At 32.0% G+C, this 18,801-nt stretch overlaps 1 protein-coding gene across 3 annotated transcripts in view; it reads right to left on the reverse strand.

Moving 5' to 3' along the window:
• Positions 1–18,801, reverse strand: part of LOC142335921 (vesicular glutamate transporter 1-like) — a 93,867-nt gene that overhangs the window by 54,740 nt on the left and 20,326 nt on the right. For all 3 annotated transcript variants that reach the window (XM_075384306.1, XM_075384305.1, XM_075384307.1), the window contains exon 2: positions 17,956–18,197. In XM_075384306.1, the coding sequence (XP_075240421.1) occupies positions 17,956–18,029 (74 nt within the window). In that variant the 5' untranslated portion in view covers positions 18,030–18,197. The remainder of the gene's footprint in view (positions 1–17,955; positions 18,198–18,801) is intronic.

The raw sequence follows: 18,801 nt of genomic DNA on the forward strand, positions 1-18,801 counted from the left end.
TCTGTTTTTATAACCACTTCATTACGAACTGGATTGTTGTATTCTCGGCCTATGTTTCTAAAATACACTCTAACACACCAAATTTACCTAGATATATGTAATATCAGTAAAAAAATTTTCGCCCTGAGGATAGACAGACAAGCTAGAATAATAGTATTAGCTTTTAAAATTTTATTTTCAATACTCTTCAATAAAAAAAAACTGACCAACGACACAAAAACAGACAGCAGCTTCAGATGGCGCATTGATAGAAGATAACATTAATCATGTCAATGCATGTCAATTTATTTCTACCTATCAGCGATTGGACAAATGCACAAAATTTTCCTTCGCCTAGTCAGCGGAATATCGTGTTTAATTAACGGAACTTTTAAATTACTTTAAAAAAAGGGGTAAATACAACTAAAGTTTCATAAAATGAGAAAAACATAAATTAAAAAAAATCATTGAAACTTCCTTATGCTTCTGTTTCGATGTTCGAAACCAAATGTAGTTATCCTCTGTCAAGGTTAGCTAAAGTACTGAAAAAAAGTAATGACCTTATTTGACCAAAAACCAAGACTCAGAAAGTTAATGGAGCGCACCAAATGTTTATGATTGTATCTTTTTCCCCAAAAAATAAGACCTCAGGAGTTTGAATTTTAGTTGGCATGTGCAACAACTACCAACCACTAAAATAAATAAAGCAATCGAGCAAAATTTAAATCCATAAAAAAGTCAAACTCTGGTCAAAATCACAGTTAAAATTAAATCTGAACAAAACGATGACGCCGTTGATGCTGAGGTAAAAAATTTTGCAAGACAACGTTTTTCCAGTAGTGGTCTTAGCAATTTGATAAGGCCAGACAGTTATTTAAATTGAGCTCGTTACACAAACTGCCTCCTTCCAAACCGAGCACGAAAGAAGTCTCATAACAGGGCCAACCTTTCCTCTAGCCCACATTTGGGCGATTGTTTATTTTTTTTGTAATAATTTTTGTATTTGTTCCAATAAGGTGATAAATATATTAGAAATTGTCACCATCAGACGTAAATCGAATATTCATTAATTATTTTTGATTTTTTTTATTTTCCGATTCGAGCAGAAAAACAACAATTTAGACAGGGTTGGCGAGCCTATAAAATCCTAGAAACAACTTCGTTCAGCGATAAGTTCACAATTTGAGTCGTCAAATTAATTTTTTCTCCTTTCTAGAATGAACAAAAAAAAGTTTTTGTGTAAATTTCGGAGAAATTTAGTTGAGTGTCTGCTTGTTGTGAAAATGCATCAAAGTTACAAAGTAAGTAATTTTTAGAATTGCGGGGTAAGACAAAACCTGATGAATTTAAGATTGATTAAAAGGGTCTATTTTGCAAAAACTTCAGCGAGATCTTGTTCTGTCAATGCGAAAAAATAATTGACGAAGATTATGTTTTAAGGTCAAACTCGTTACTAAGAACGATTGAAATAACTTCAATTTTGAGTGATTTTATCTCTTATGTCTACACGGAAAATCGGTAATTGCATGTATATCCTGTTAAAATAGTCAGCAGACATTTCAGACATCCATGTGAGCATTTTTTTGTACTTTTTTCTTTTTGGTATTTGACATAATCAAAACTAAGATTAACCTGCTTTTTTGACATTTCACAATATATAAACCTCAAGTCAACCATGAAACAAACTTTGCGGAGAATTTTCGCACAACTTTTATCCAATACGATACAAATTTTTACATCGCATTAGCTGAACGAATCAAATAATATCTGAACAATTATTACCAAAAATAAAATCGAAAAGGCGTAGCTCAAAAATTGGCTTTAAGGTTGACTAAAATTGTGGTATAAGTTTCATCGAGAAACAATTTCAAGCAAGTTTACTTTTTCATAAAAAAATTTTACATTGAAATTTAAAACATGCTTGAATAGATAGTAGTTTTTGCTTTTAGTGACGTAATGCAAAATTCTTTCACGCACATTTAACCGATGAAATAGCTCTATGCTGCTTGCGTTGAATTACGCTGCGAAGTTGAAGATATCTTTGAGATTAAAATGAGAGTTGACAAAGCTATTAAAGTGTTTGTTGCGAATCTTACTTAGCGGGAGAGAGAAAAAGAAATAACAAAAGAAAGAAAAAATCGGTAGAATCGACAAAAATCAATTAGCGATACTGTTTTTATTCCGTTATCTTTTTCAACCGCTCATGCTTCGCTGTTACATTAAGAACAAGAAAGCTCAGCAGCAAAATCTTCCCCCTCTCTCTCAATTTTTACACATCCGAATTTGTTCACGTATTTTTCATCATCAGCATTTAAGAAAGGGGTGCGGCGGGTAAATGAGGACGGTTGCTGGGGTGAGGAGGGGGTGTAGTGGGGCGGGGGGGGGGTATAAGAGTTTAAGTAAAGAGCTTTGCATCATCTCCGAATTTTTATTCACAAATGGGAAAGAAAAGAGGTGGAAAAGATAAAACAGTGGCCAAGACAATGAAAAACAAATTTTTCCTCGCGGGACTTGTCTTGAATTTGTTGGGGGTAACTTGGTGGCCGAGTGGAGGGTAGATAGTGAGCACTGTTATCTATCTCACTCTGCGCCCACAGCGCCCCACGTAACATATGGGTGCTCTCTTCTTGAAATCTGCAAAATGCATTCGAACTGAAGAGGATAACTTGATTTGAAATTTCTCAAATAATAAAGAAAAAAGACGACTTTTTAAAAAAAAACTAATTGAAAGTTTGAAAACCTTGGAATTCCATGGAGTTTCTAATGGCAATTAGAATTATGCATTTTCTAATGGGAAATAACCACAATAAGCAACATAATGTGATTATCAGCAGAAATGAGATTATGATAGGCCAAAACGAACCAAATTTAGTTAAAAAAAAATATACCGGAAGAATTCTTCCTATATGTGTCTATTAGAAAAAAAATCAACTAAAAAGTTTCCTTAAACCCTCAAGAACAGACCATAAAACACTATGGTACCAAAAAGTACGTACAAATAAACTTTTTTAAAAGTCTCAGTAACATAAACGAACATTATTTCGAGTTCATATACCTTCTCTAGTATCGTTTCTTTACGCTTTTAGATTTTACCTTCGACAAGATTGTTCACAATCTTTGATTAATGCTTAAGAGCTTTATTTTGTTGAAAATGAGGTCCTGCAAATGCATTGCTTCTGCGTATTTTTTCAAATTTCTCAACTAAAACCTAGTTTTTTAAACCTTTTTGGGGCATCTAACGTGCATTTCCCGTCAATCAGGTCTCCTCAAATAAACCCATCTCTTAAGTTCTTTTTTGTCGAAAAATTATCTTCCATTTCTTGCCACTCACTTGTTACTCAGCTGCATTTAAACACTTTCGTCATTATAGTTTTTTCCTATGGTTCTCTTCAAAACCAGTTTCCAAGTTCTTTAACTAATCCAAGCTAATCTGCTATTCAATAACAGGCCAGTGCCATCAAGATGCGGCAAAAATCACAGTTCAATTTTAAAGAAAATCTTCAGGATTTTAGCTTTGACAGGGTTATTTTGTCTTTTTGGTATTTTCAAAGTACTCAAATTCTAAATAAGCATTATATATGTTAGAGGATACGACAAGCGTATAAAACCTAAATTTGTTTTTCAAAATTTACTTTGGTCAGTAAATATTGAAACAATTTAACTCATAACCCATATCGGGTAAACAAATTCTTTGGACTGAGCCAAGCCTTTTAAGTGGCTGCAATGAGATTTGAGTCAGTATGAAAAAAGTATTTAAATAAAAGTACTCAAACGACAAATTAGTAAAATTTTATTTGGACTTTAGTTTTCCAGTTGTTAGCTATAGTAAAACTTGGGTTCATTTTGTGTAAAACACCGAGGAATAAAAACTGCAACACTGCAATTAGTCTTCCGAGTTCAAAAACACTGGGCAATTAAATCTAAAACAAAATTTTTTCTGATTGTTGCGATAAAAGAAAAAAATCATTACGTTTAAGCTTCAAAGCTAGAAAGTAAGTTAATCCCATTTGCTGAAGATTAGTATTTGTTCCGACCCCTCTTGAGGGGGAAGGAACTATATACTCAAATGGGTTTTTTTTGTTCAGTCAATTTTGGCCGATTGATATATTCATCGTAGAGAGTTGAGAGCGGTATCGTTAGAAAGCTTTTCCAATGTAGAATATGGAATTACAAAGATTTTTTTTAATTTTCGATTCTTAAAGACAGTTATCGAGGTTTAAATTTTGAGAAAATAGAGTGAGTTCCGGTGAGATTTAATTCACATTTTTCGGAATTTTTGACTAAAACTTCGCGAATTTTGCTAAAATTTGTGATTTTTTAGAAAGTGTTGTTGATTACTATTTGTAAAGACAACAAACATTATTGATGGCTATATTTATTAATTTTTTTGTCAAATTCTGGCTAAATATTTTAAAATTAAATTTTTTTAATCAAAATGCAAGAAATAAGTTTTTTTAGTCCAGTTTGATTAAATTTACAAAAAGTACAGACCCAAAAACCAGTAACACAGTCTTTTTAGACTCAAAACGGGTTTTTTTTACTTCAAATTGCGTTGAGAGTGCTCTGTATTTAAAACTTTGCGGTTTATTGCTAAAGTTATTTGTTGATTAACAAAAACGCAGCATCTATTTTTGAGTTTTTAACTAACAAAATGTCAATATCTAGAACATTCGAATAATTAAAGGTTTCCTATTAGACAAACAGCAATAACAGCCTTAGTTGGACCAAACATGGACTGGTATAATCCAAATATAAATCGGATTGTGATCAAACGGTCTTTTTTTTTCAAAAAAAAACGATCTTTTCTACATTAATTAAAGAACAGAACAATTCAAACCAAAGCTCAATAATGAAAGGTCCATTTTGATTCCTAAGTAGCTCCACATTGTTGCATCTAGTTGATTACTTGAAAGCTTATTGTTGTTTTGACTTTTAAAAGTATTTGATTTTCAAATAAATATTGACTTATTGAACTTTGCCTCTACTTTTCTCTTAATTTGGTCAGCCATGAAAAATTGTAGCTTATTGTCAGCAATGAAAAAATGCTTCTTCTTTATACTGAAATAAAATTTAATCTTTATTGCGGTTTTACGCCTTAAGTTATGTTTTTCTGGCTTCGATATTGATAGATTTCACATTTTTTTAAAATATTTTAGGTATTTGCCCATTTTTCACGTTTTCTAGTTTTGTCATATTATCACGTTATTGACAGTTCGTATATCAAATTATTAACTTTCAAAAAAAGGCACAATTTATAAAATTAAAATCCTTGAAGACATTGATTATGATTTTAACGGCCTCGACACTACTTTACCGAAGAATTTATTTGATTTTTTTAAATTTTGTCTTTAACTGTCCTTTTTACTTTGTCTTTTTAGTCGTATGAATATTCAAGTACATTGACCCGGTTTCATTGCTTTTTCATGGAAGAATAGATGATCCGATATTCTGATATTAGTTGATAGCTGATGGCTTTCATGACTCTGAAAACAATTGTTTCATAAATTAAAAAGAGACACTTTGCAACTTCGCAATTTTGCTCTTTTTTTATTGTCTATTTGTTATCTAGTCTCGTTAATTAGAAGCCAAATATGACATTATTGTTGTCACAGGAAAGTTTCAAGAGGAATTGGTGTCACAGAATCTAAAGTTTTTAACGAATTCGTTGACTTTACTGACATCGACACGGAAAAAATTAAATTAGTTTTTGTTTTTTGTCATGTTTGACGTTCTTTTTGTAGACGCAAGACGTATTCTGGATAATTTCCATTTTCAAGAGCTTGTTTTGGAAGAATAAATGATCCTAATTAAATAATTCATTCTGTAATTAATGGCGTTCATGTCTTTGGAAATACTTTTTTTGAAAAAAAATTAAAGTGTTACCTAATTTTGAATTTTTTGTTTTTTATCTACATATTACCTAGCTTCATTAATGAGAGGTTACATAATACTTTATCAGTGCTTGCAGAAATTGCAATCGAACATATTTCGACGGCCACAGTGTGGCTCTACGATTCCGAAAGCGTTTGCTGCCAAAATTTAATTGATTTCTGGTTTGTTGTCTATTTGTTGTTCTTCTTGTAACCACATAAACGGCAGTTCTTAATTCCTTCCATAGAGGAATTGGCAATTGTACACCTATGGGATACCTTAGTTGATTTCTAATGGTTTTCATTACGTTGAAATTAATCGTTTTACAAAAAGCTAAATTTACAACTTTACTGTTTTTGTTCTTTATTGTCTAAGTTTTACCAAGTCTTTTTATTGAGTAGTCCCAAAATTTTTCTTGTGAATTGAATGTTATTTTCTTAAATATCAGTTTATCTGACGCTATTTTGACTCTGGTATTAAGTTTTGTTTTTAAAACGGACATGAAGTTTTTGATGTAATTAATTTTTTGTTGTTGTTGTCTGATTTTGCTGTTCGTCTCGACTCGCTTTCTTAATATTTGCACATCACATCAATCTAACGCACTATTTTTCGTTCCACCACTGAGTTATTTGCTTTGGAGGCTATCTTTTCTTTCATACACCAATTTTTAAAGAAGTACTTGACTTTTTGGGTTTTTCTATGTTCCTCATTTGGTAGACAATCATGCCAAAATTGTGGATGAGCGGGGTCGGAACCATTTTTTCAATTGCGCATTACCGAGTCGCTTTGTTTTTTTTTTAAAAAAAAATCAAACGTCATGAAATCAACAAAAAGTTCTAGCGCAAAGTATGTTTTAAATGATTAGTAGAGCAAATTTTTGTACAAGGTTAATTCTGACAGACAAAATATTTCCTTCAGAGTTCTAAAAAATTTTATCAATGAATATACAATTAAGATTTGTAATATTATGAGATTGAAAAACTAACTGCTTTCAAACTCTCCAAAATTTCTTGTTTCATCAAACCATATATAACTATATCAACATTTTAAAACTGAAATTGTGTGCCTTTTTCTTAATTTTTCAACGCCTTTTACATGTATGACATGAAAAAAGTTTGCGTATCGTATTGATTTGATGGGAAACTGTCAAAAAATTATAACTCTTTGCATCATATACCAAAAATTATTAGTTAAAAAATTTGAAAACAACACTATGCATGTGTGACGATAGCTTACTTGTTTACGTGAATTCACTGTTGCGTTTTGCACTTTTTTGGGTAAAAATTTCTTGTAAAAGTTTTTGAGTTGATTGCAAGGGTTAGTTGAAAACAATTCTCCTTTATAACTCGAGTTTAAGAAACATTTTTTGCAAACAAAAAAATGAAACCAATCAGCTGATTTTGTAACTAAATTTTGTAAATTTTTGTTATTTTTCAACTAGTTGAGAAACTTATTTTAGTTTTGACATTAAATGATGTTTCTGCAAATGACCTTTCGAGTCGAAAGAAGAACGTTTTTAATCTCTTTCGTTTCTATCTATTCATGATTTATAAAAAATGGTCGTTTTTTCAATATGCATTTGATTTGTGTAGAACACACTCTAATCTCCGGTAATAATATGACGTGTGTTAGACGCGTGGTTATTGCTAGTTATTACTATTATTGAAAACGCCTGATAAACCGGCAAGCGAGGGGCTGTGTTTCCTAATGGAAGATTTATTACATAGCGCCCCTTTTCCACTTTTTAATATTGTTTGTCAATTGGGAAAACCTGAACAAATCCTGTGATGTCATATCTGGATGTAACAACAGAATACAATTTTAACTAGCTTAGTCTAAATCTAAATGAAGCGCGTATTCGCGTAATAACCTTTATAGCTTCAAAAACTCCCTCCGCTGTGAAATAAAAGCGGCTCCTTTTTTAAGATTGAAATGGTAAATCGACATGAAAAGAAAACTGATTTCACGCATATTGAAACATTTTGAGTTAAATCAGCAAAAATTGAAAAAGAATATAATTTTTAGGAAAATTGATCATTTAGATGAAGTTCAATTTTGAAGCTAAGAAAATCAAATCAAAGCCAAAAGAGTTACATGCAAACCATCGTTTCCGTGATTATTTTTATTTAATTTGAAATAGATTTAGGGTAGAAAAGGAGCAGGTTGCCCAATATTCCTCCTAAAGAATTAACTTAAGTCCAGGGTAATAATTAAAAGTTGTTAAGCGATTAAACAGAAGATAAAAGAAAATCCATAGGTATCGATAGCTGTTCAAACTTTTTCTCGCTTTTCAACCGATTGGTACAAAGTTTTTCTGAATTTGTGATCCAAAAACCGGTGGTTGTTCTTGTGAACTAATGACAACAAATATGGGGAAAAACTTGTCAATATTTCTAAACTTAGCAATGTGAGACTACAATTTATCCTATTTTTTGTAAAATCGAGTGAGATCGAAAGGGTCAACATCGCAAACTCGATGTGATTTCTTAATGAATCAGTTATTTTGTGTCCTTTTGTCTCAAATCTCAATTTTATAAAACCTGTAATAATTTTTTTATCTTTATTTTGTAAATGAAGACAAAAATTATAACTCTAGGCATATTATAAATTGATGCGTCAACATGTCAGGTAAAAAAAAGAAAATAAAACAATAAGGACAATATATAGGTGACAAAAAATAAGAAAAGATTAATTTTAGAAAACTAGTTGTTATCAAACAAAAAGTAGTCCTAACAAACCTGTAGCTCAAAAATGTGAAAAGTACATCGTATATCTTTTACAGTAACATTTTTAAAGAAAAATTTTCAATGAAAAAAGCTAACGACAGATAGTTTAATAGATTATTTAGTAAAAAATCACAGCATAACTACATTTTTGCTCTGATTCAATTCAATGATATCTTTGCAGTAGTTTACAGTCTATGGAACCCTCTTTTTGCATATTTTTGTCAACCTAAACTTTTTAGGTCAAATCTAGCACTTCAGGAACCTTTTGTTGAAAAATTTTTAGGTATTCGTCTGGCTCAGGTAAGTGAGCATTTATGTTGGCATTGCAGTATTTTCTAATCAAGCTCTAGGCAAGATCTGCTGAAAAAACAAGAGAATACATCTGACAAAAACTTTTTTTGTTTAAATATTTTGCAGTTTTTAGGAAAAAACGCACGATAATCATATTAAAATTTGCAAGTTATCTCGATAAAAAGAATGTGTGACTTTGTGTGAAATTTAATAAGATTTATTGTTAGAATTTATTATTAACAACCAAAAAGTATTCCTAACAAACCTGTAGCTGAAAATTGTGAAAAGTACATCGTACTTCTTTTACAGTAACATTTTTAAAGAAACATTTTAAAGAAAAAAAACTAACGGCAGATAGCTTGAAAGATTGTTTAATAAAAAATCACAGCAGATTTACATTTTTTTCTCTGATTCATTTCATAAATATTTTAGCAGTAGAATCCAACTTAAGGGGCCCTCTATTTGCATATTTTGGTCACCCTAAATTATTTAGTTCAAATCTAGCACATGAAGAACGTTTTCGGTGAATAATTTTGAGGTATTCGTCTGCCTCAGCTAAGTGCGCAATTATATAGGCATTTTAATTTTTTTGTAGACATCTGACAACAATTTTTTGGAGAATACATCTGACAATAATTATTTTGGTTTAAATTTTTGGCAATTTTTTGAAAAAAAACGGACAATAATCATATTAATATTTTATTTTAGAGAAAGATCTAGAGAAAAAAAATCTGTGAAAAAATCAGCTAGCTAGAGAAACAAAATCTGTGATTGTTTTTTATGGCAGATGGATTCACAAGATTAATTTTTATTGAGGTTCCTTTGTTTAATATCAAATATGCAAGCACGATGCTTGTAGGGCTTGAAAATGCGAAAATTATTTTTAGTAGTGCAACAACAAGGTGCCAAATATGATATGTATATGTAGAACATAAATGTTAAATGTCCAAGGTACTTAGTGACGTAACAACAGGTGTCTTGCTCGCGAGTGCTGGGCACAAGGTACAAGGGAGACTAGGATTTATGTCCTAACGTATTTCGAGTGTAGAAAATCAGTGTGTACAAAATTTGATGCTTTTTCTCGACACTTGATTCAAAGTCAAGTCAAGATTGTATTTCCTAGATTGGAGTACTAATTTGAGGCAAGAAAGTTGTGCAAACAGGGACAAATGCACGGGAAAAACATTTTTTTGTACATATTTTTGACCTGCGTTTTTAAGAATTAACTGCAAATTAATTGACTAAGTGTGGCGGCCTCCAGTTTTAGTGCTTGGCAATTTTTTCCATGATTATCTAAATGAGTGATCTATAAGAGCAGCGCAAATTATGTTGTTTTTGTTTCTATTTTTCTTACGTAAGTCAAATGTACTAGCGGTAATTCTTTTCAAAATTAAGTTTTAATGATTTTTTCCACAATAATCAGCGACATCAGCAAAAAGGCGAACAACGCGTCTGCTGTAAGGTGTATTAACACAATAAGAAAATGGTTGTAGGTCGATTTTGACAGAGTCAATGTTTCTGGATTACTCAATATCCTTATCAAACTAACATAAGAACTTTCAATTAAATTTTTTTGAACAACTTTTTCAAAAAACGAAATCTACATCATCTTATCACTTTTTTAAAGGATTCATTTTGTTACCGAGGAAAGAGAAAAATAGACAGTCACATTCAGAACAAAAAGTATTATATATTTATACATTTCTAAACTAGGAAATATGGCAGCGGGTCTCAGCAGTCGGGCAAGCTGTTACAATTTCAGAAAAGTGTTACATTAATGCAGCCACAATTTTATTATTCGGTGTATTTAAGAACCGAAAATTTAATGTGATTGATTTCATGTTTCATATGAATCGTTAGCAACAAATTTGTCCATGATCTTTTAAAAAAAGAATAATTTATTCTTTTGTGGCGTACAAATTGTTGAGCCTAATTTACGTAATGCAAATGAGGTGAAAACCAGTCACACATTTTTTAAACCTTTCTTCTCGAAAAAAGCGTACCTTCTCAATTTTTTTTCGTATCTCTTTTATACGTGTCTCCCCAAAATGAGATCTGTGTGCAAACCTTGTAGGGAAGTGCATAAAAAGGTGAGCCTTAGGAGTGAACAAAAGACAAACATTGGGAAAACAAATAAAAAGAAAATGGAAACATAAACTATTCATCATTCGGCGTGATTGATTGCTTCTTTATTCAGGTATCGCCACATGACAACAAAAGAACAATGCGCATCCATCGGAACACAAACAAAAGACAAAACAAAAATTGCGGGGGGGGGGTAGCTGAACAAAATGCATCAGAGCGTGCTGGAGAAGTCGAATTGCGTGGATGAATTCTGTGCCGTTGAGAATTTTGTTGGGGGGCTCAATGGCTATTTTGGCGGATGTGTTTATGGAAGTATAATGGATTCCAAATAGCTTTTCAGCTCAGCTCACAATACTTTTTTGGGAATGGGGAGAAAGAGTGATAGGGGGGGGGGGGGGGGATGCCAGGAGCGCGATGGCAGGCCGCAACATTGTGTGAACAAAACTGCCGAGGAGTTCTATTAACAGAATTGGTTATTTGCCTAATTTTTAACACCATTGTTAATCTACCCATTTTTAAAACGCCAAAATAAAAATACTAATTATACTAACTAATTTTACAACACGCTCTTTTCATGAATTATTGCTCATTTTGCTAGAAAATTTGTCTTATTTAATGTTTTGATAGTTTCTTCAGATCTTCTGGGTAATCCAAGCTCTCTGTCACAATTCTTCACAAATCTGGAAAAAACATGTATGCACTCATAATTCAATCAAATTTAACCATATTTTCCCATTTTTCAGTGATCTTGTGCTAGTGTAAAATGTATAGCCTTAGTAAGTGCTTTAGGATTACAAGTAAACATCGAGAAAAAAAAGTTTTTAATTGGTCACTGAATTAATACTCAGTTCATTATAACCTTCTTGGTTTATAAGCCATCTCATAAGTCTGAAAGCCAAATCATATTTCAAGAAAAAAAATTTGCAAAAACTACTGATTAAAAAACTCGAACAGAAAGCAGTTATTTAGTTTGTATCGACTTTTTTATCGGCTAATTCGACGTTCGGTTTTATGGCCTCTATGGTGTATGCGTTAAAGTCTGCTGTTTGACCATTATGGACGTTGGGTGTCTTGAGAAGCAACGGGCAGTGATGGATGTGGGGGTAAGATGACTAGAGACACGTGGAAAGCGAGTGAACAACCACTGAGCAGAGATATACACGACAGAAAAAGAGGGAAAAGAGATGGATATAGGAAAAGAAGAACAAGATTGGGGGTTACGGAGCATCTGTGGGGTTTTGAGGAGCGAGGGGGGATGCATTAATGGGAAGGAATAACAACGTTTAGTCAATTAAGCCCACGCTCACAACCAGTCCAGTTCTCGGGGCCTCAGGGGATGGGTAATCGGATTAAATTACATAAACAAGACACGAATTATGCAAAGGCCTTTATTACATTATACCCATTACCATCACGTAGATAGATAATCACTCTCTGCTCCTACCCAAAACAACCCCTCACCCCCCCCCCCCACCCCCACCGCCACTAATGGTATAGCCCATCGCCGTCACCCGTTTTCTTCTTATCTCGGTAACCCGTCAGCTAAGCTAAGTCAATTGGAAAACAGCATCATCAACAACAACAACAACACAAAAACGACATCAACAACAGCATTAGTAACGGAATCACTATCAACTAGAGGAATTTTGAAAAAGCTGGTAGCAATATATCTCTAGGATGTCAAGTGATAGAAAATATACTCGCATCGGAAAACTCTTGATTTCTTAAATTTAGTAAATAGTCGGGTTCGGGGTAGCTGCGGTTACCAAAGACAAATTCAATTCGTCGTCGAAAAAAAAATCAATTAGATTTCTCAACTTTTTTGCGATTAAAACAAGTGGTTATCGTTTTACTAAAACAAATACTTCCAAATTTTGTTTAAGAAATTTAAAAAAAAATGTTTCAGGGAAATTTAACAAAATGGCAAGAGAAGGTTTTCAAAACTAATAATCTAAACTGTGCAAAGATAACCATAGGCACACTTAAACATATCTCAACTATACGGTATGATGGATATTCGATCTTCGGTGTGACATAGATAGAAAATCTGCCTCGCACTTAGATCTCATCACGCGCAAGCTCTGAATCAATGTGTACAAATATTTAGACAGATGATACTTCACACAGACTTGAGTCAGTAGGGTACACCTGAAACTGTTCAAAAAAATTTGCAAACCACCTACATACAACATAACAAAAAATCTTTGGTTTTGAAGAGCAGACAAAAGTGGAGTAAGATACCTTTTATTTTAATACCGAAGGGAAAAACCATTTTTCAAAAGAAATTGAACAGAGTTTATGCAACTTCAGAAAGGAAATATTCCAATAGACAGACATTTACGATCATTGGGTTTTTATTTTTTTATATAGGAACGAGCAGTTTAATTAGGAACATCAATCCAAAATCAGAAAATCATTGATAGAACAATGTATAAATTTGAATATTACAATAAGTAATTTTGAGTATTCTGCAGGCATAGAAACTTTAACCTCTCGGTTCTATAATTCAATTGAATGTTTGGAAAAAAAAGAATATGAACAGAAATTTCCTATAATTAGATCTGAAAAATAAAATCAATTTAAGTTTCCGTATACGCACGTATATTTCATAATCAATTTCATAGAATTATAGGTTCTGTTATGCAGTATTTGTTACCTCAATGAATCTTCTGCAATTAACATAAGCAGAAATTTAGGTTTTGTGAAGAATGATAACTTCGGCTTCTTAAATTGTTAGTTTTTAAATTACATTTGAGCAAAAAATTTCGATTCAAAGATGATGCTAAATTTTACAATCAATTGTAGTTGTGTTTTAACAAAAAAAATACTAACAGAGCTACCTGGAATTCCACATAAATAAAACGGAGAGTAGAATTTTCAAAAAAGATTCCGCGTACTATTATATGCTACCTCCAACATGGTGGAGTCTAAACTTCGAAGTTAAAAAAATCACAAGCAGCCATACCCAATCACTAATCACTTCATTATTTGATTTTTTTGCAAAAACGTCAAACTAAATTGTTTTTGGTTAATATTGATTCCCATTGTTTCGATAAATTGATTAAATGAGTTCATGTATTATGAATGTTTGGAACAATTATATAATCAAAAAGCAAGCAATGTAATTTTTCCGAAATTGGCTTTAGACCACTAAATTTGGACATGATCAGTTAATGAAAAAAATAATCAGTTTTTTTTGTTTCGCATCATTGGTTTCAGTTTTTTTTGTGTCATCTCAATTTTTTAAATAAAGTTCTGAAATCACCTTAAAAAATCTTATCATGCCTGCGAGACAAGATCAAGAGATTATTGTGTTAATATTATCAATTATTCAAATGATTAAAGTCAGGTTGAAACAATCAAAGTGAATTGAAGGGGGGATGAACTATTAGAGTTAAAAAGGTGGAACAAACATTGCCCTTATCTAATGAATCATACAACAAATAAAGCTGATCAAACAAAGGATAGCTTAGAGTGAAGTCATATGTCTGAAAAGGGTTTTTCAGATGACAAAAGATTTTTTTATAAACTTGATTTTTGTAAAATAATATCATGACCAAGAATGTTTGTTCAAAATTTCTATCAACATTTAGATTTTGAATATTTCAACTGTTTTTGTTGATCTATTTTAATTTTTTCAAGAGGTCTTTGATTATTGGATATCTTCATTTGTTCATGTTAGGAGATAGGCAAAACTTTGATTTTCATTTAACTTAATTTATGCTGATAATTTTAGCAAATGGCTTTTAGACGAAAAATCTTTGAATTCATTACAATGGATCAAATGAGGCTTGAGGTTGAATTTGTTGTAGCTGTAGCCCCAATTTGAATTCAAGAACTTTTTTCCTTTGGATGGATGTTTTTTAAATAAAGCAGCGCATTCCGTAAATACCAATATTTTGATCAAAATGTGTTAAAATATCGAACATTAAGTGGTCCCCAAGCAGGATGTTTTGAAATTGGAATAGAGAAAGTGATTTAACTATGACTGGACCTCTCAGTTGATAAGCAAACAAAGAAATAGGGAAAAAGCAAAGCTTCGCATATTTTTATGGGCTCAATTTGCAAGAAAGAGACTCATTTTTTACATCCCCATTCCAATAGTTATTTTGATAAAGAAAGAAGCAACCTGTTTTTTTAAATTACACACCAAGCCGTGTCAATTCAACAATGCTAGTCATTATTGTGATTTGAAATACCTCGCAGGTCGCGGTTTCCTGCAATTCCAACTTCCTAGTATGCAAATAAATGTAAGAAAAGCAGTAAAAATTTAACAGCTATTAGCCGGAAATATTTTAAACATTCTCATTTCAACACAAAGCAAATTAAGCTAAAAAATTCCAGCTATGTGGAATAGCAAAAAAGCAAAAATGAGCATAAATTAGTTGACTAGGATTCAGTACGTCAGACCACGAACATTTTGTAAAATATGCAGAAAAAATTGTCCTTTTTTGTAATCATTGCATCGATAATTTTTCCGCCAAGTTCAACTCAATTTTTTTGGAGAGTTAACCATATTTACATATTTATCGCGAGAAGATGTAAAGTTTGTGCGGCAATGATGCTTCGCTGCAAATGTTACAATTTTATTGGATAATCCTCAACCAGAGTTTCTTGCCCATTTGAAATTTTTAAAAGAAAAATTAAAGCAAAAAATACATAGGTTTTGTGTGTCCTTTAGGGTTCGCCACGTGATGCAAATAATTGATTTGCTTTGTGTTTCGAAAACCAGATTTCGGATATTTCACTAAAGATTTTACTTAAGTAAAAAAAATAGCTGTATTTTTTATTTTAATATTTGTACCGAGAATGCCTCCTGCTTTCTATATCTCAAAGTATAATCACAGGCGGAGTTCGATCTCAAAACTAATTTTTCACTAAAAATAGAACTTGAACTTAGAACTACAGAGACGGAGTTTAAATTAAGAACTAAATTGTTAAACCTATGTCATTGATAAACGCCACCAAATTCTATAGATGATCTTTTCCCGCCTACGCTTCTTTAATTTGGTACCTTTTGTGATTTTGTCGCCATTGTTGTTTTATGTTGACGCTTTAATTGTTGCGATCTGTTTAGAAGGGAGTAAAAATAGAATAATTGGACTTCCTATTAACCAATTTTACCTCAAATTTACACAATAAAGCTCATAAAACGCACATGCGATCTGAATTTACATATCTCCAAAAAACAGAATTCTATTGCCATTCAGTTCACAACAACGCGTAATATTACTGAAAATAGCACCAAATATTTCAGTCGGTTTAAATTATTTACCGCTGTTGATAAATTACTTAAGATTCAAACTATTTGAAGTTCTTGAAGATAAAAAAAATGATAATAATAATATTTTTTAAATTCTCGAACAGGACAACAGTGACGCTCTCCGATGCAATGGCGAGAATTAGGACCTTTTATCCCTCATATCTTCAACTTCTGTTTTCCTCCACTGCAGACTTTAAAACCTGACGTTTCTTTTTATAAAATAGTGCAAGACAAATGATTTTCACAAAACTGCACTATTTCCTGGGTTGACCGCATAATTCAAAAAAATATAAAATTACAATTTCATATTATGGCGTCTATGAAAAGTTGTAGTCATATAACTTGCATGAAAGGGAGTTCTATGAAATTAAATTTTCATGAAAATTTTGAATACGTCATGAAAAGAAGGGAAAAATATGCTTCAAAAAACTAAACTAAAAAAAATTGAAAAATTGAGTTTTAAGCAAACTGAGAATTGTGGAAAAGTTGTAGTCATAAAACTTCCATTTATGGAAAAGTTCTAGTTATAGAACTTTCATTTATGGCAAAGTTATAGTTTTACCAATCTTTTAAAACTTTTTTGATATATGAAGTCAATGGTCCATAATGTGAAAATTCTATGATTAAAACTTTTGGTCAATCCAGGTTATCATGCTTTGTAAAAAATATATTAATTATAGCGCATATATTATTCAAACTCCACACATTAAAAAATAGTTGCGTGATAAAGATCATTTTGCGTTTTACAAATCAAGAAATGCTCCAATTGAAATTATATTAAAATCCTTCCTATTTGTGGTAAAAAAAAATAAAAACATTAAAATTTTGGAAACATTGTTCTAGTCAAAGGATGACAATGATAACAAAATGCATTGTTTGCAAGGTTAAAACAGCATCATAAATCTCACAAGATAAACAGCTATCCTGTAATGTTTCTTAAAATATGTCGTGCAGTATGTAGTAAGACAACTGTGCTAAAATTCTAAACAAATATCAAGCAACAACTCATATTCAGCTGTAAAATTGGAGTTATATGGTTAGAACAATAGAATCATAAAACATGTAATGGTATTTTGGTTAGCATATATTTTAAATAGCAATTTACTGTTCAAATCCATCACTGGTACTTTTTCACAGTACAAGCCTTTGCTTAACCATCAAATCTTGGGGGGGGGGGGGGGGGGGGAGGGGGTGTTTGTGTATTCAAAAAAGGTATCAAGAGACCGTGTTCTAACCTAGCTTGACTTCAACTAAGGTGCTGGATGTTCTCTTCATACTCAATATTGGCCCCTACTAGACGTTAAAACTCTTTTCATTAGTCGGGGTCTTGACCTGACCTTCTCTTTTTTAATGTTATTACCGAATTTGACAAGAATCACTGAACTTGATAGTGAACAATTTGGGGGTAATTGGGGCATTAGAAATGCCCAATTGTTCAATTTTTGCAGACGCCTCTCAATTCAACAGCAAATGGGGTTATTGCGCTAGTCTAAAATTGTGCAACTATAAGTTATTGTAAGATATTGAATAAATGGTCAATCTTGCGAGAGTTTTGACAGTCTTGTAAAAATCTGTTAGAGAAAATTACTTTAGTATCTTGTAAGACTTAGCAACGTTCTCTAAGAATCTTGCAAGATTCCTACCAGATCTTGCAAGAGTTTCTTTTGTTGTCGACTCGGGTGCTCAGATGGCATATAAAACTACTCTAAAATGTTTAAAAAAAAATAAAAACCAACTCACTTTTTGTATCCGGCTGCTTTGCCTTTGACAGCCCCCGCGAAGCCTGCAACATTGTCCAGAATTCGGTCTGCCATTTTTGCACTGCTTTCACCTTTTCCTGCTACTTTCTAAGTTCTCCTTGTCAATAACAGCTCCTCGTCTGCCCAATTTGGGTTGTTTATCGCAACAGCACCTTGTTTGCCTTATTTGTTTGTTTGTTTGTGTTTTTGAATTGGACTGCTAGGTATGTATGTTTGTCAGAGCTTAAACAAAACCAGGAGACATCATTATGTGAATGATTCATGGATAAACGCAAGAAGGAGAAAAAAATGCTTAAAGTTTAATGAAGGGTTGATTTTAAATTTATGAGAACCTGTAGGCGTGAATATAATGTACAAACTTCAAATGTGCTCATATGGAGGTTTTACAGTGCAAGTATGGGCTGAATAATGTCCAAAATTCAAATCATATGGTGTAACAAAAACACTGAAAACATTCAAAAAACATTTAAACAAAAGATAAGACCATCAAAAATCAGAAACAACGAATTTTGAAACATCTTTCATCCGAAAGTCACCTACATCTCAACATGAAAACACGAAGCTGCTGGAAATTTAAATTTTTTATTCGAAGCTTTCGCAGGAAAAATATTTTCGCTAAAATCATAGCTTTAAATGTACAGAAATCGAAAAGCAATAACAAAAATTTCAAAATTTATTAAATAATCAAGCACAGCATTAATAAAAATCAACAATAGCGAACAAAAGAGTAAAAAGTTTCAGCAACTTCTACACTTCTACGAGAATCATTGATTGTATTGAGAAAAAAACTGAAAAAAAAATATAAGATATCAAATCCTTCTAATTG

This window comes from Convolutriloba macropyga, chromosome 3 (assembly GCF_964194025.1).
Source record: "Convolutriloba macropyga chromosome 3, txConMacr16.3, whole genome shotgun sequence".
NCBI lineage: Eukaryota > Metazoa > Xenacoelomorpha > Acoela > Convolutidae > Convolutriloba > Convolutriloba macropyga.